This window comes from Cyprinodon tularosa, unplaced genomic scaffold (genome assembly GCF_016077235.1).
Source record: "Cyprinodon tularosa strain WSP-4 unplaced genomic scaffold, ASM1607723v1 ctg35, whole genome shotgun sequence".
Classification (NCBI taxonomy): Eukaryota; Metazoa; Chordata; class Actinopteri; order Cyprinodontiformes; family Cyprinodontidae; genus Cyprinodon; species Cyprinodon tularosa.
In genome coordinates this window covers 1,043,124-1,057,332 of record NW_024039063.1, presented here as the reverse complement: position 1 = coordinate 1,057,332, position 14,209 = coordinate 1,043,124, and the positions used below count along the sequence as shown (strand labels likewise).

Genomic DNA, 14,209 nt, shown 5'->3' with positions numbered 1-14,209 from the left:
TTCGGCCATAGTTGGTAGCTCTTCAACAGCAATGGACTCCCTTACCATCCTTCTAGCTGTGTGTGGCTCCAAAACAAACTGATCCAACTTAATGACCAGTGGCTAAAATGAACAGGCCAAATGTCATTTAAACCTTGTTGAAGCAGAAGGTTATGCATATGATTTTTGTTTTTACTGCATTGATGTACCTATTCAAAGCTAGATCTTTCTAAATAATTCAGTTTTATATCATGCTCTGCCAACAGAGGGTGAGAATAGAAGTAAAAATATTCTAATATGTGTACGTCGTTACTGGGGGGCCACAAATGTGTCCATGTTTGTACTTACTGTCTTTTCTTTTCCATGTTATGCTTTCAATGCCTCAGCATAGATCCCCGTTGGCTTTGATGAAAAATTTTTTGACCTAAAAAAAAAGGAAAGAAAGAAACAAAATAAAACTCATAAACCTTCCTCCTATTTTTAAAAACACAAGGCCTTCTAGTCAGCAGTTCTTTACTTCTTATATTCAGTGCCATTGTTCTGCTTTTTTGCAAAGTTATTGGAGTTATTCATTCAGAGTGTGTTTCCTTTCAGCCCTGAGGGCAGTTACACAGACGACACCAGCCAAGAGCATCACACGCCACGCCACCGCCCCGCGCAGCCGACTCAGCCAATCCACGACCCTCATGAGTTTGATGATGAGTTTGATGATGATGATCCATTGCCCGTCATCGGACACTGCAAAGCGCTCTACTCTTTTGATGGTAGAAACAAACAAAACGGGGGAATTGAGGGTGCAGGACCAGTCAAAAAGAACTTGTAGTTTCTCCAGGCTTTTGTCTTTTATCTGTGTTTGAAGTTCAGAAAGGTTGGAAATGACAGCCGCTTTAGCCTGTGAACAGAATCAACACTGATTGTGCTTTTCCTTTGTTTTATAGGTCAAAATGAGGGGACCCTGACAATGGCAGAGGATGAGGTAATGTTTCTTATCCATTTCTTGATTACAAAGGCGCCATCATGTGGTCTTCTGTAGAACTGCTTTAACAACCGATTATTTAAAGCAGTTTTTTTTATCTACTCATTTTCAGCTGTAAGGAAATCAGTTATAGCAGAAGATCGCTTAGTAGTTTTTTTAACCTGGAGCTCAAAGGCCACTTCCCCTGCATGTTTTAAAAGATTCCCTGCTTCAGTTTCCATTGATGGGTGACTAGCAAACATTATGCTAACACGGAAACTTCAAAAACATGTATAGCGGTGTGTCTCAAGGACCAGGAATGAACACCCCCCCCCCCCCCCCCCCCCCCCACTTTCGCCACAAGTCATAATCTTAATAGTTTGGTCCAAACTGTTATCAGAAAGTTTCATATAAAGTTTTCAAATTCCAAAAAGCGGAATTAAATGTGGTGGGGTAAAGTTTGAGAAAATAATACAGAATTAAATTGTGAGGATTGGGTGTTTTTAGGGTTACATTAAGAACTTTTTCAGGTGTCTGTTGAGGTCCTGGGTTTAAATCTTTCTAAATTAAATTTGTATGGGTTCAAAGTGCAAAGTCTTCCTCCTGATGTCCAAAAATATAATAAATGTACTAAAAATATATAAAAAATGTAATAAATGTCTTTCTCCTAATGGCTTTTAGACGAGTTTCTTTCCAGTTTGTCATTGTTGGTGTTACTGTACAAGGAGACACCACCCTTCAGAGGCTTTCAGCTGATTTGATCAACCAGGATTCTTTAGATCCCACTGCTTTGGTCACATCTGTTCAAACTCTTGTTAGCCTTTTGTCTGAACTAAATATTAATCAAATAAATAGTATTTTAAAGCCAGAAATGTTATGAAGAAAATGTATGAATTACTATAAAGCTGTTAAAGATGTATTTATCTACGGTAATTTCAAAGTGTCCCGTTTGTTAATTATCGACCTTGCATTAGGCTAAACTTAAAGCTGACACTGAATGTCTCTTACCTTCTTACCTGCAGGTCTTATACATCATCGAAGAGGATAAAGGCGACGGCTGGACCCGGGCCAGAAAGCAGAGCGGGGAGGAAGGCTACGTCCCCACCTCCTACGTAGAAATCACAATTGAGAAAAACAGCAAAGGTGCCGTCACCTACATCTGAAGCCTCCCTGTCTTCTGTCTCCCATTCTCTCCATGTTTGCCTTAACCCCAGTTACACCGAACAAGACACTACACCAGAAACACTATTCAATCACCTGCATGGACATCTGTTCTGGGTTCCATCCCCTCTGTTTACCTCTCTGCCTTTTAGTTCCTTAACATTTTGTTCATTCACCCCCTCATGTTTGTAGGACTGATGAAGGGATGAGTGCCTGGGACAAATAGGACAAACCTGTTTGGTTGTTGTATATGAGTATTTTCCTCTGTTTGAGCTTAGTATCAATCAAGTTCTTTTTAAAGTTTTTGTAACATATTAGAAACACATTATTTTTGTTTAAAATAGTCTTTTATTAATAATTATGGTGCTTTTATTGTGGAAGAAGTAATCAAACATCCTGATTTTAAGCTCTATTTCTTTTGACCTTTGTTTGTTTATTTGTGTGTGTGTGTGTGTGTGTGTGTGTGCGCACTCTTTATCCGTGCCATCCAGCCAGTATATCTGGAACCATGCTGCAGTAACACTTTCTTAAGTCACTGAGGAGAATAAAAAAAAAATGCAGTTATTTTTATGCAGTATGCACAAGAGTTCATTTCATGCAGGTTTTTCATAAGAAACATTTTCTGTTTTCTTCCTGACAATAAACCCCACCACAGCTGATTTCCATGATTTGTTTTCTTTCCATTCATTAAGAATTAAAGATAAGCAGATATTAGAGCAGGTTTCAAAATTATTTAGAGAAAGTTGCATCTTCCTCACCCAAGCTGAAAACAGATCCAGAAATCAGATGGTGTATCAGAGCCTTTATAATAGGAATAATCTCTTTTATCCTTTAACATCTTATAGCTTTAGATGGGTAAATGCTTTTGTCTGAAACAGAGTTTTTAATAGATCAAAGGAAAAAAAATGCTTTTAAAATCCCCCAAAAAATAACAAATTTGTGAGTTGAAGATGTTTCTCACACCTTTATCCGTTAACCGAAATGAGATAGAAAGAGCACACATGTGGCTCGTAATGTGAATTATGAGCCGCATGTGTGCTCATTGACATCTCAATGCAGAACGCAAGTTTCATTCGTAGAGTTTATTAATATGGCTGTTGAAGAAAGAATAAACAGGAGGCCTTAACCTGCTGTTTCTGTGGGATTCGGTGGCAGGAAGTAAACCCACTATGACCATCTTGTAGAATTTGGTTTTATGCTCAATAGGATGAATGTTTGTATGAGGTTTGCAGGATTGTTTTAATAATCCAAAGTTTATTTTGGTTTCCTGCTGTGATGGTAAAAGCATACAGTGACAGTGCAGAATGAATGTAGCCGTGTTTTTACTGTATGTGCAGTCACAGCCGTAAATTCAGAAATAACTGTTGTGAATATCCTGCTAAGGTTATTTTAAACGGTTTCTTTTAAAAAGTTCTACCCACAATCTACTGAAGATAAAAAGTTCATCTTTGTTTGATATAAACAAATTAAAGCATTTTTAAGATGAATTTGTGTTCTAATTTATACACAAAGTGTAAAAATCTACGTATTTGCTGCAGAAAAGCTAATTTGACAATCTCTCTTTTAAAATTTTATTTTCCATGTTGAACAACATTTATTTCTATGTTTGAATTTTCTGTTTGTGATTTTTATAACGGTCTCTCTCCTCTTCGTGACTGCAGGTTCCTGAGGGCTGCAGAGTGGCCGGGCGATTTGATTGGCTGGTGGAGGGCTCACGCTGATTGCTGATAATTATTGGTGGTGGTGGTGACAGAGAGAGAAGAGGGGGGGAGGTAGAGAGAAGGGGCGGGGGCTGCTATGTGATGCATGTTTCTCTGCTCGTGTTTCCATAATCAACTAAAGTCAGATGGATCATATTAACACCATCTTCATTTACTTTAAGTAACATCCTGATTCTACAGATTAAAGCAACAGAGGCTAGAGAAATCTTTCAGACTGGGTGGTGGCAGCTAAAGCAGATGGCAGGTCATAAAACCACACGTCTTTTCTCCTGCATGCATTTCAGAGCGTGGGCTGAGCTCACTGAGAAAAGATGACAGTAAATAGATCATAGCTTAACTGCAGTCAGTATCATCATCACTATGTTTATCCATAAAACTACTTTTATTTTTCAATTTAATTAAATTAAAAAAGAACTTTAATTCCAAAAGAAAATCAAATGTTGGAGTTGTAGGTGTTTATATCTGTAGGCAGGAAGGATCTCCTGTGCCGTCTGACTTGCACTGGTATTGCATGTTTCTCTTGCAATTTTTTTTAAATAATTAACATAGTTTAAACTAACATTTTTGACCAGTGTTTATTTCATGAAAACAAATCCCTGCTATTGCAAAAGTCTTGACAATAAAAACCAACTCTGTTAGTTAATTTAGATAAAATATAAAATTGGGAAACATGGAGCTGCAGAAAAAAATTGTTATCTTTTAGAAACTGATGTTGGCTTAGCTCTGCCTGAGCCCTTTGTAAGGACTAATGAGTGAAGAACAACATGTTGTACCTGGGCTGTTAGATTTTAAACCAAGAAGGCCTAAAAACTTAACCTGACAACAGCCAGATGCATGTCTCGCTCCGCCCAGCTCCACTCACATACATCATATTTTATAGTTCTGATTTAAGCACAGTATGGATATTTACCTGAATCTTACTGCTCAGGTTGGACTTAAAGCTTGTCTGCAGAAAACAGAGAGTAATACAGAAGAGCTGGATGATATAGACAATTATGTTTTTTTTTTTTCTGTTTTAAATTATTTGTATAATCTTCTTGCTGTGGTTTGAAATGTACCACAAAGCTTCTAAACAGCATCCATTTCAGTTGTAACTAAAGCAAAAATTTCTTATAAATATTCTTCATAAATAGGAAGCTATTCAATCAACGTCGCCATAAAGATTACACACTACTTTATTCATTTGAGCGACTTTATGGACTAAAAAAAGTAGACATATAAAACAGCTATGTCTAAAAGTAATATATCAACAGTTTAATTTCAAAGTAAAGATAAGTTTGACAACAAGCATGAAATAATGCAAATGAACAATGGTGCTTTAAAAAACAAAACAATGGTGTTTCTTAGGTAACGGTGGCCTCACATGTTGCCTGATAGACCACTTGTATTGTGAATGTCAATGCTGCTTTCTTTTACTTGATAAATGATTGTAATCATTTTAACATGCAGCACTACTGTAAAGAACTAATGATGGTTAAAGGTGCATATCATCACCTGCAGAATGAACTGCAGTCAGTTTGGATGACATCAGGACAACTTGATGACAGTTTCAATAAAGGACTTACTTTTAGGAGATGAATTGGATCTGCAGGGTTTAAGGGCTGATCACAGTCCTACTCTCCATTAAAGCCGGTGTGTTATGTTCTTACACAGTCATTAAGGGATAACAACAAAGCTATGATAAATGTTTATTGTACCTAAGCTTATATCGGGCTGAATATGGGTCTGAAAGTACTGCAAATCTGCAAGCTGCCACTACACCTATTTAAAGACAGGTGCACCGTTTGCACATTTCTTACCAAAGTTGCTGCAGAGTTTATTTGAGAATCTTTCTAAATTGGCAACCTCCAAAGCTGCCATTTGTTTCTCATAGCAGCACGTTGCTGCCAGCTGATCATCATGGTCTATTAGCTGCCAGTATCGGATGTTTCCAGTGTTTACTGCCACTAACACCATCGGTGCTGCTGCACTCCATGTCACTCCTGTAATCATCTGTGTTCTGTTGGCGATGTCTGCCTGCCTGAGCCACTCTGCTCCTCATGCCTGCCTCCATCCTCACCAAACCGCATGTTTGTGATGTCGTTTCATCCAAGTGAACGTGACCCCGGCTGTGTATTTCGATGAATGCCACATTGTCTTGTTGTTCTAATGAAGCATGGTTTATTTCTGTTAATCTGTAACTTCTCTCAAAGCCCATTAGAGAGACAGCAGGACTCTCAGGTGAACACACAACCCCTCCTCCTTTTCCTCTCTACCATTTCTTTGCCTATTCCTCCTCTCATGTTAATCCGACCAGCAGAGGGCAGCCTTCTTTCACCAAAGCAACGTCCAGCTCCAGCTCAACTGGACCTCTTTTAATAACCCAGAACTACAAACAGAAGCTGAGGACTCTGCCTTAAACCCTCATGTTTTTTGTTTTTTTATTGAGACATTTTTACATATCTTGGCATTATGCCCAACTACATTTGCCATCAGCCTCCTGGGTTCACCCTTCACCTCTACAAATCTTAAAAACAAGTTTGTTTCATGTTATCAGCTGTTTGCGAATGTGACGACTCAAACGCACGTAGCAGCGTCCAGTATTGGAAACCATGCGGGCAAAAGAATGCCCGTCCTCCTACGTGTGTCATGTTGTTTTTTTTCTTCCCTTGAATGATTTGTACATATAAAGATCTGTATCATGCTGAATGTGTTTCCATGGTGATTGTTTCTATCTTAGCTTTTGTTTGAGTCGCCCTCTTCCTGAGAGACATGTTTAAACTGAAGAGATGCACTTTGCCCTAAAACATCATTTGAACCTGGTTAAATGAAGCATGGATGAATGAAGGACTGATGGATGGTCTGTGATGTGTGAATTTTTCGGAACGACCACTAAAACAAAATATATATATTTGTTTTGTAAACTTTTTGTAATTCAAAGCAATTACTTTATATTTGCATGATTGTTTTTTTTACATTTTTAATTCTGATTGTTTAAATACGGTCTGTCTGAGACACTAATGAGCACTAACTAGACCTTCCGACTTTTGAAAATAGTCTCCAACCAGCAGCTGGCTGTGCTTATGTTTCTTTGATGAAGCTGTGAAATATGCAGTATGATGCTGTAGATGTTATTCAATCTCCTTTTTCACGTTATCATGTCCACCTTCGTGTGTCTGATTTAGTGGCTGTAAGAAATGTACATTTCAGGACTTGGACAGTTTTAACCAGAAGTAAATCTGTGGCCTTTATGCAAAAACCTAACACTGAAACTTCTCTTTTTACATACAGGAATGAAACAAATTCATCTAAAAACACTTTTCATGTATTTTTCTGGCCTTTGAGCTGACTGATATGCTTGGGGATGTAAAGTGCTGCAAATTAAAGACCTCCAATTCTCCCTAAATGGATGAATTAAATGTATTATGTTGCATCTTCAGCCATTGGTTATTTCCCTTTATTAATCAAAGTTGTTTATTTTCTGATTTGAAAAAGATCAATATCTCTTAAAAGATAAAATAAATGCGTAGTCAAAAACATTTAAATTTGCTTTATATTTTCATCCTTTTTCAATCAGTTAAAAAATGTTTTTTGTTTGATAGCATTTTTAATGTATTAACTGGTATTACAGTTAAAGTATTTACATTGAAGCTCCAAATCTTTTTAAGTGGAAAGGCCTACTTACCATCACCCTAATCTTTGGTTGGGTCTCTTGATTTAAACTGCTTTACTGAATGCTGGAAGACACATTTATTGAATTTTAAGATTATTTTAAACCTTAACATCTGAATCCTGCATGTAGTGATATAGGCTATTGATAAATATCCCTGAAACACCGTTATCCACATGCCTTTAAACTGCCTTAAACATCAATAGTTTGGGCTTAATTGGATTTTTTAATTTATTTGATCAAAAAAGCATTTTTTAAATAGGTTTCTGTAGCTGAATGCAGAAAAACATTTCAACCAAATTTAGTTTTAACTCCATACTGGAAAACTGATATGGATTACCACCCCCCCACCCTAACTGCTCTGTTTGCGAGACAGGTCGTCCAAAGATGTCCAACGTTTGGTGATATTAAGTAAGAAAAGACAAAAACAAGAAAAGTTATTTGTAGGAACCTGAAATAAATATTATTTGGATAGCGTTACATCTTTTTCAATGCAAAAAACAATCATAAGTGTTGCAGCAGGGAATTCAAATGTAGCTTTTTCAGTATATACAGATTTTCTACTTGCAGATCTACAGTGACTTTTACTACAGTTCTAAATCAGTTTGTTCTATTGAAAGCTACTTTGATTATGATCCTGAAACGGACCAGATATCTCTTGTTTTTATTTTATTCTTCTTCCAAGCAGGTCCTGTGGAAACCTTGTATTTAAGACCCTTCATAAAATGTAACCCTTTTTTCCCCCTCTTACGGACCCCAGAAGCAGTTTGTAGGTTTTAGCAGGGTAGTAACATGTAAATCTGTTCTCAGTATGTTGTAACCATGGCAGTACTTCACTCTTCATATTGTTGTGCACATTTTTTCTATTTACTTTGAATGTTGTCAGATACTATGTTAAAAAAACATGCTTCTTTTTCTTGTTGGAAATTGCTCTAATAAAATAAGTTAAAAAACGACAGTTCTGTTTCTGTAAAAAGCAGCAATGTTGCCATTCAGACTTCAAAGCTAACATCTGTTTTCTCCTCCAAATATGCAACACTTCATAGAATTCAGATCTTAAACTATATTTATTACATTTCATGACAGATCTACATTATATAAACAATAAAATGCACATATTTTTATTTACATTCTAATATATTTTTTAAATATGTACAACATTGTGTTTTAGTGATTTTTCTTTTTAGTGAATTAAATAAAAATCTCCATAGAAAATTTCTGTTTGACCTTTTTGGTTACAAAAACCCAAACAGTTACAGAATTATGAGCAGAGAAGTCGTCGTTTCACCTCTGTGTAGCTTCTGATCTTTGCATACAAAAATTGAATTATGCTCCAAAAGAATGAAAAATTCCTTGTGGTGTCAACTATATATATAAAAAAAACAACCTTTGTTTATTTTTTTTTCTTCTGTCTTCTTGAAGCCAAGGGGGTTTGAGACGTGTATCTCCTCACTTCCTTACCAACTATTTACTCAACCCTCTGGGAATCACAGGAAATTTTACTTTTTTTAACAGGATATACATATATTTGGCATGCATGGAGAGGTTAATTTATAAGCTAAAACTGAAGTTAGAATATTTTAACCAATGGATTGAAAAATGAAATACTTTTATGAATTTTCACAGACTGTGAAAAACTCTTATGTGCATCATGGAAAGTGGTAGAATATAATGTGATCTAGCGCACTATTTTAAAATAAAGCCTCAGAATAAAACCAGACACCAGTTATCAGATGTGTTCTCTACCATCTCACATTCTGCATCTGAATATTTGACTCGGAGCCACTTCACTCATATTTCCTACAGAGGCTGGTCAGAGGCTGCCTTTGTTCTGCTGTTTAAGCATCAAGACCATTTTTGTTGTGTGCTGTACAAACCGCATAAAGCTGCTGTGATGAATATGGAAAACGGGATAAAAGACCAAATAATAGTGAGGACTGGACTCAAACAGAGGAATAAAAGAACCAGATCGACTTCTTTTCCTGAGCTGCTAGTGGCTCAGTGGTTTAAACCACAGTTTCATCCCTTATCTCCAAAGCCAGAAAATTTCCCCAATATTTAGGGAAAATCTATATTGTTCTTTGAAGGAGTTCAGGGTCCTTCTGTCCGAAAAAGCATAGTCTCATAAGTTAATTTTCCATTTTGCTCCTTTTTTATTGAGAGTCCAAAGTGTGCAGAGCTAATCAGATCAGGGCTTGTGTTTTGGTCGTGGGCTCCAGCTTCCTGGACAGCGCGGTAAGGATGAGGTTGAACTTGTTGTAGCGATCTGATTGGTTGACGGCTGCTCCACGGCTCCCCCACAGCAGCCGCAGCTGGAAGTCGGTTTTAAAAACCTCCAGCAGATCTTCGTCACACTGAAACCCTGAGGAAGCACCCAAGATGTTAGAGGGGGTTGGTTGAATATAAACTGATTCTGTTTAGGATTTCCCTATTTTTACCTTTAAGGATCTTCTCTGCATTGGACGTGTAGTGCTGGGCGTTGTTTGCAACATCTCGCGCAGCCTCCAGGTGCCGTAGCATGATGTCACATCCCTGGTCGCTGGTCTCCCATAGCTCCAGGCCTTCGGATGTGGTTGACGGCCGCTCCATCAGGGTGAGGAGAGGAAGAAGGAGAGGGATGCAGACCAGAGAAGGAGAGGGAGCTGGAAGAGAACAGAGGTCAGAGGTTAAGATCTTGAAATCTCATCCTGAAGGACAAATTTTCACTCAATTATAACATGAACTTTTTTAAGAGTGGTTTGTATATTGCTGAGAGTTAAACTTATAAGATAATTTAACTCATTTAAAATGATTTTAGAGTTCCTCTTCTGTTACCTTCGCCTTCATACAGTCTCTTGTAGAAAGGTTTGAGGATTTTCTCGTAGCTGATGGCAGTCTGAGTATAGTTCCTTCGTAGAGTCGTCCAAGTTTCCTCCAGGCGGCTGATCTGGATGATCAACAATAAACAGCAACTCGTAATGACACTCAAGGTTACACAGATGCAAACACATTTGTTGGAAGCCCAGGAGGCTTAAAGTAAATTCATTTTTACCGCAGTAGTTGTATCTCAGAAAAAAAATCCAACTTAATGCTTGGTTATGTTTCCCCTCTGGGAAATCTAATCCACTCAGCCAAAGATAAACAGTCATCCTTTAAAAATCACCATTTAAAACATTTCTGTTTGAACATTCTAGAACAGGGGTCGGCAACCCGCGGCTCTTTTTTTTTTTTTTTTTCCCTTGCGGCTCCCTGCAACTTTTATCCAATATTTATGAAAATGGAAAAGATGGATTGTTTTGTTTTAATGTGGTGTGCAGGAGGTCAGAAAAACATTCATTATGTTTTCCAATGCTGTAAAAATGTTTTTATGATAAATAAATTCAAACAATAATTGTAAAAATTTCTGTCAACGAAGATTTGCGTGATAGCCAACAGGGATCCCGAAGGGAAAAAGGAAGACACATGAGGAGAACAGAGGGTTCAAAGAAGAACGGACCGAATCATTTGCTTTCATTACCAATGCGGAAGGATTGCCTCCATTTTCACTTTGTAATGAAAAGTTGTCAAGAAATAATAACAGTCATTTGGAAAGGCATATCCAGGGAAGGCATGCTAAATATGCAGCCAACCACCAAGTTAGGAGTGAGAAAAGGTGTGAAAAATTTTTTTCCTTGACTTTAGTGAGGATGTTTTTACAGTTTGCTGTTATTTGTGTCAGATTTATCTCTGTGTCTATGTTACCTGCTGCATGTCCAGAGCTTTCATTAGGGCCGTAAATGCAAACAGGTCGCCCACTGCGTCCTTCAGCTCTATGGCAACGAGGATGATGCGATTCAAGGTAGACGCCCGCTCCTCCACTGTGCCTGTGCATCCCAGAATATCCACAGCAACGCCTATCGCCATGGTGTGATGCCTGGGAGAAGGATGGAGAGAACCATTACCAACACAAGCAGGAAGTAGTGTAATTGTTAATATTGCTGGGCAGATGTGGGTTGTAACTACTTATATTTACTTAGTAACATTTACTTGAGTCATATTTTCATTTAAATATACTTTTAGAAGTATTTTTACTGCTCCCCGCATTTTATTTATACTATCCCGGTGAGCAAATTAAATGAATAACAGACAGGTTGTCATCCTGCCCTTTGTGGTCTATTTGGGTGTTAATTTTTATTTATGTCATTCTGGTGTCTTGGTTATTGTTTCTTTTTCTTTTCTTGTCATTGTAGTTGTTTGCTTTGGCTTTGATGGGGTACTGTATAAAACCTCAAACTCAACGCTATTCTTGACATTTTGAATTGTAAAAGCTTCTTGGATGTGAAGCGAAACGTCTTCAAACTTGGAAACAAAGTCCAGTGGATTGTTTTTAATATTCCAATGTGGAATCAATAAAGTTCAATTAGTATTATAGTCATTACAAAAAAAATGGATTGATTTGATTTGAGAACAATTTTGGGTACGTTATCCACCTCTGGCTGTTTGATCACTGTCTGCTAACAAAACCTTTCCCCTGATTTAATGGATTAAAACCAACGCTCTGCCTCCAAAGCTGTGACACTGATAATAATAAGCATAATTGATATTGGCTGTGATGTGTACCTTTCCATTAGGTCCAGCCTCAGCTGTCGGCCGTGCGGCAGAGTCACCAGCTCCAGACCCGACGAAACGCCCATCTGACCTTTAAGCTGCGGAGTTACACCGAGGATCCTCGCAACCTGAGAGACAACAAGAGTTTCACAGTTTGTTATATTTTATAACTGAAAGGGAATCAGTTATATTTCCTTTGCTTTTTTTACAGCAACAGGAAACATGATGATTTCAAGAGGAAACATCAGAGTCTGATGATTTACTGACCTGCACAAACACTTTCTACACTAACATTGTTAATTAAATGTGATTATTGAATTATACTTTCTTTTGAAGCGATGTGTTTAGATTAAGTTATTTTCAAACTGGAAGTCATTTTAACATCTCGGAGTGGCCCATTCAGGATCTGCTAGGGGACGTGAAGGTGAGGATGACAGTAAAGAGACCATGGAAAGGTGGCAAAACACCAAAAGGGACCTTATGAAAAAGTTTTTCTACTGATTGAGAAGGGAATGTGCAATTTTTTCATTTAATTTTTATTAAAATGTTAAGAAAAATGGATAGTTGTTTTTTAAAGCTTTAAGAAACAGATAGAAATAAAATCAGTTCTTTGAAAATGTAAAGCAGCAGGAGCCCATTTCCTGTGAGCAGTAAGTGAAAATACAGCTGTTAATATTTTCCATCCTCAAAGAACAGTGACATTATTTCTGCCAAGGTGCCGCCCATTCTGATCATAACGGTAACTGATTGATTGCGTAGAGTTAAAGGCCTGTTATGTTCCAGTCAAACTGTGCTGCATAGCAAGAAAAGGCATTTATTAGTGGAGCACATTAGTGAAGAATGTGATGCTATTTTAACTCTTCTCACAAATGTGGCACAGAACGAACATGTAAGGCAATGTTCCAATACACAAAATAACCAAATAAATCTCTTGACATATTTTATATGTATTTTAACAAAATTTAATATAGCTAAAATTTTAGGGTCCAGTCGCTTTTCTTGTCCAAAGTGTTTAGGGACATAAAAGGTCTGAAAAGGGGAAGTGAAGGAAACGGGGTGCCTAGGTGTTCACCTGACAGTCGGCCATCAGCAGGTGTCTGGCTATGCTCTGATGATTGTGGCTCAGCAGCAGCTCCTTCGCTCTCTTCAGGACAGCCATCTCCAGCGGTTTGTTTTCAGGTGGCAAAAGACGGGAGTCAAACTCCGCCGGTCGGAATGTTGATTCCGCTTCCACCACCGGATGCAAAAAATTACATCTAGCCTTTTCTCTCCTAATACCTCCATCCTCCTCCGTCCCTGAGTCTCCCTCCTCTTCCTCACTTGTGTTTTCTAAGGCTGCTATGGCGTGATGGTAGGAGCTTCTGTCCAGTACTTTCTGGCCTTCCACCTCCTTCTCGCCGTCTGTCTCCAGTCTCTCTACATAGCTGTGGAACGGCGTGTTCGGTTTGTTTGGTTGCTCCCACTCTGATCCCTGTGGGCTGCAGGACCTCAGGTCAGCAGGACTCGGCTGCAGCTGCTCCATCCTTCCTGTTATCACCTCTGAATCAGGACGCTGGACATCAGAACTGGGTGGAGCCGAGGAATCTGCAAGAGGAAAGTGTCGAAACTTCTGGGGCTTCGCTGGAGGGACAGGTGGACCTGTGGAGTAATAAAGGATAGAATGCACAAAATCTAGATCCTCCATCGTCAATATTTCAATAAGCAGAATCTTTGATGAGAGGCTAGACTCAAGCTTTGTACCTCCACTCCTCCATGAAGAAGCCAGGTTTTCCCCAGGTGTGGAGCTCAGAGGAGAAGGAGCCAGGCTGGAGGAGGTGGAGCAACTGGAGGGGGGCATCAGGGGCTGCAGGCAGAGCGGACGGGGCAGCCGAGCCAGGGGAACTTTGCTGGGTTTGGGAGGGGGTTTGGGACACAGCTGGCTGTCGGAGCCTCTAATCGCTTGGCCTGGAGACACAAAATTGCCCCATTTATAATCTTCAACCCATGAAGAAATCACTTTAATATTACAGCCCTTCTGAGCATGTAAAGACAAACACACACTCCACACTTTGATCTCATGGGATGGATTCAGTTTCTTACCCCTAATAACGGAAAGAGTAAATACTTGAAAGGTCAGTTATTAACTTTAAAACCCCAACAGCAGCTTTTATTGGTCTCAGGAAAGCTGCGTTTGGACCA

At 38.5% G+C, this 14,209-nt stretch overlaps 2 protein-coding genes across 6 annotated transcripts in view; one reads left to right on the top strand and one right to left on the bottom strand.

Annotated features, from left to right (window-relative positions):
* Positions 1 to 4,624, top strand: part of fnbp1l (formin binding protein 1-like) — a 53,585-nt gene extending 48,961 nt beyond the window's left edge. For 2 of the 3 annotated variants that reach the window (XM_038295081.1, XM_038295079.1), the window contains 3 exons: positions 574 to 743; positions 918 to 955; positions 1,957 to 2,991. In XM_038295081.1, the coding sequence (XP_038151009.1) occupies positions 574 to 743; positions 918 to 955; positions 1,957 to 2,097 (349 nt within the window). In that variant the 3' untranslated portion in view covers positions 2,098 to 2,991. Of the gene's footprint in view, positions 1 to 573; positions 744 to 917; positions 956 to 1,956; positions 2,992 to 3,756 lie in introns of those variants that run through there. The other variant, XM_038295080.1, reaches the window with a different exon arrangement.
* Positions 4,625 to 7,902: 3,278 nt separating this feature from the next.
* Positions 7,903 to 14,209, bottom strand: part of bcar3 (BCAR3 adaptor protein, NSP family member) — an 83,912-nt gene continuing 77,605 nt past the window's right edge. For all 3 annotated transcript variants that reach the window (XM_038295020.1, XM_038295021.1, XM_038295022.1), the window contains 7 exons: positions 13,772 to 13,975; positions 13,104 to 13,669; positions 12,044 to 12,159; positions 11,186 to 11,357; positions 10,280 to 10,391; positions 9,904 to 10,107; positions 7,903 to 9,827 (listed from right to left, as the gene is read on the bottom strand). In XM_038295020.1, the coding sequence (XP_038150948.1) occupies positions 9,649 to 9,827; positions 9,904 to 10,107; positions 10,280 to 10,391; positions 11,186 to 11,357; positions 12,044 to 12,159; positions 13,104 to 13,669; positions 13,772 to 13,975 (1,553 nt within the window). In that variant the 3' untranslated portion in view covers positions 7,903 to 9,648. The remainder of the gene's footprint in view (positions 9,828 to 9,903; positions 10,108 to 10,279; positions 10,392 to 11,185; positions 11,358 to 12,043; positions 12,160 to 13,103; positions 13,670 to 13,771; positions 13,976 to 14,209) is intronic.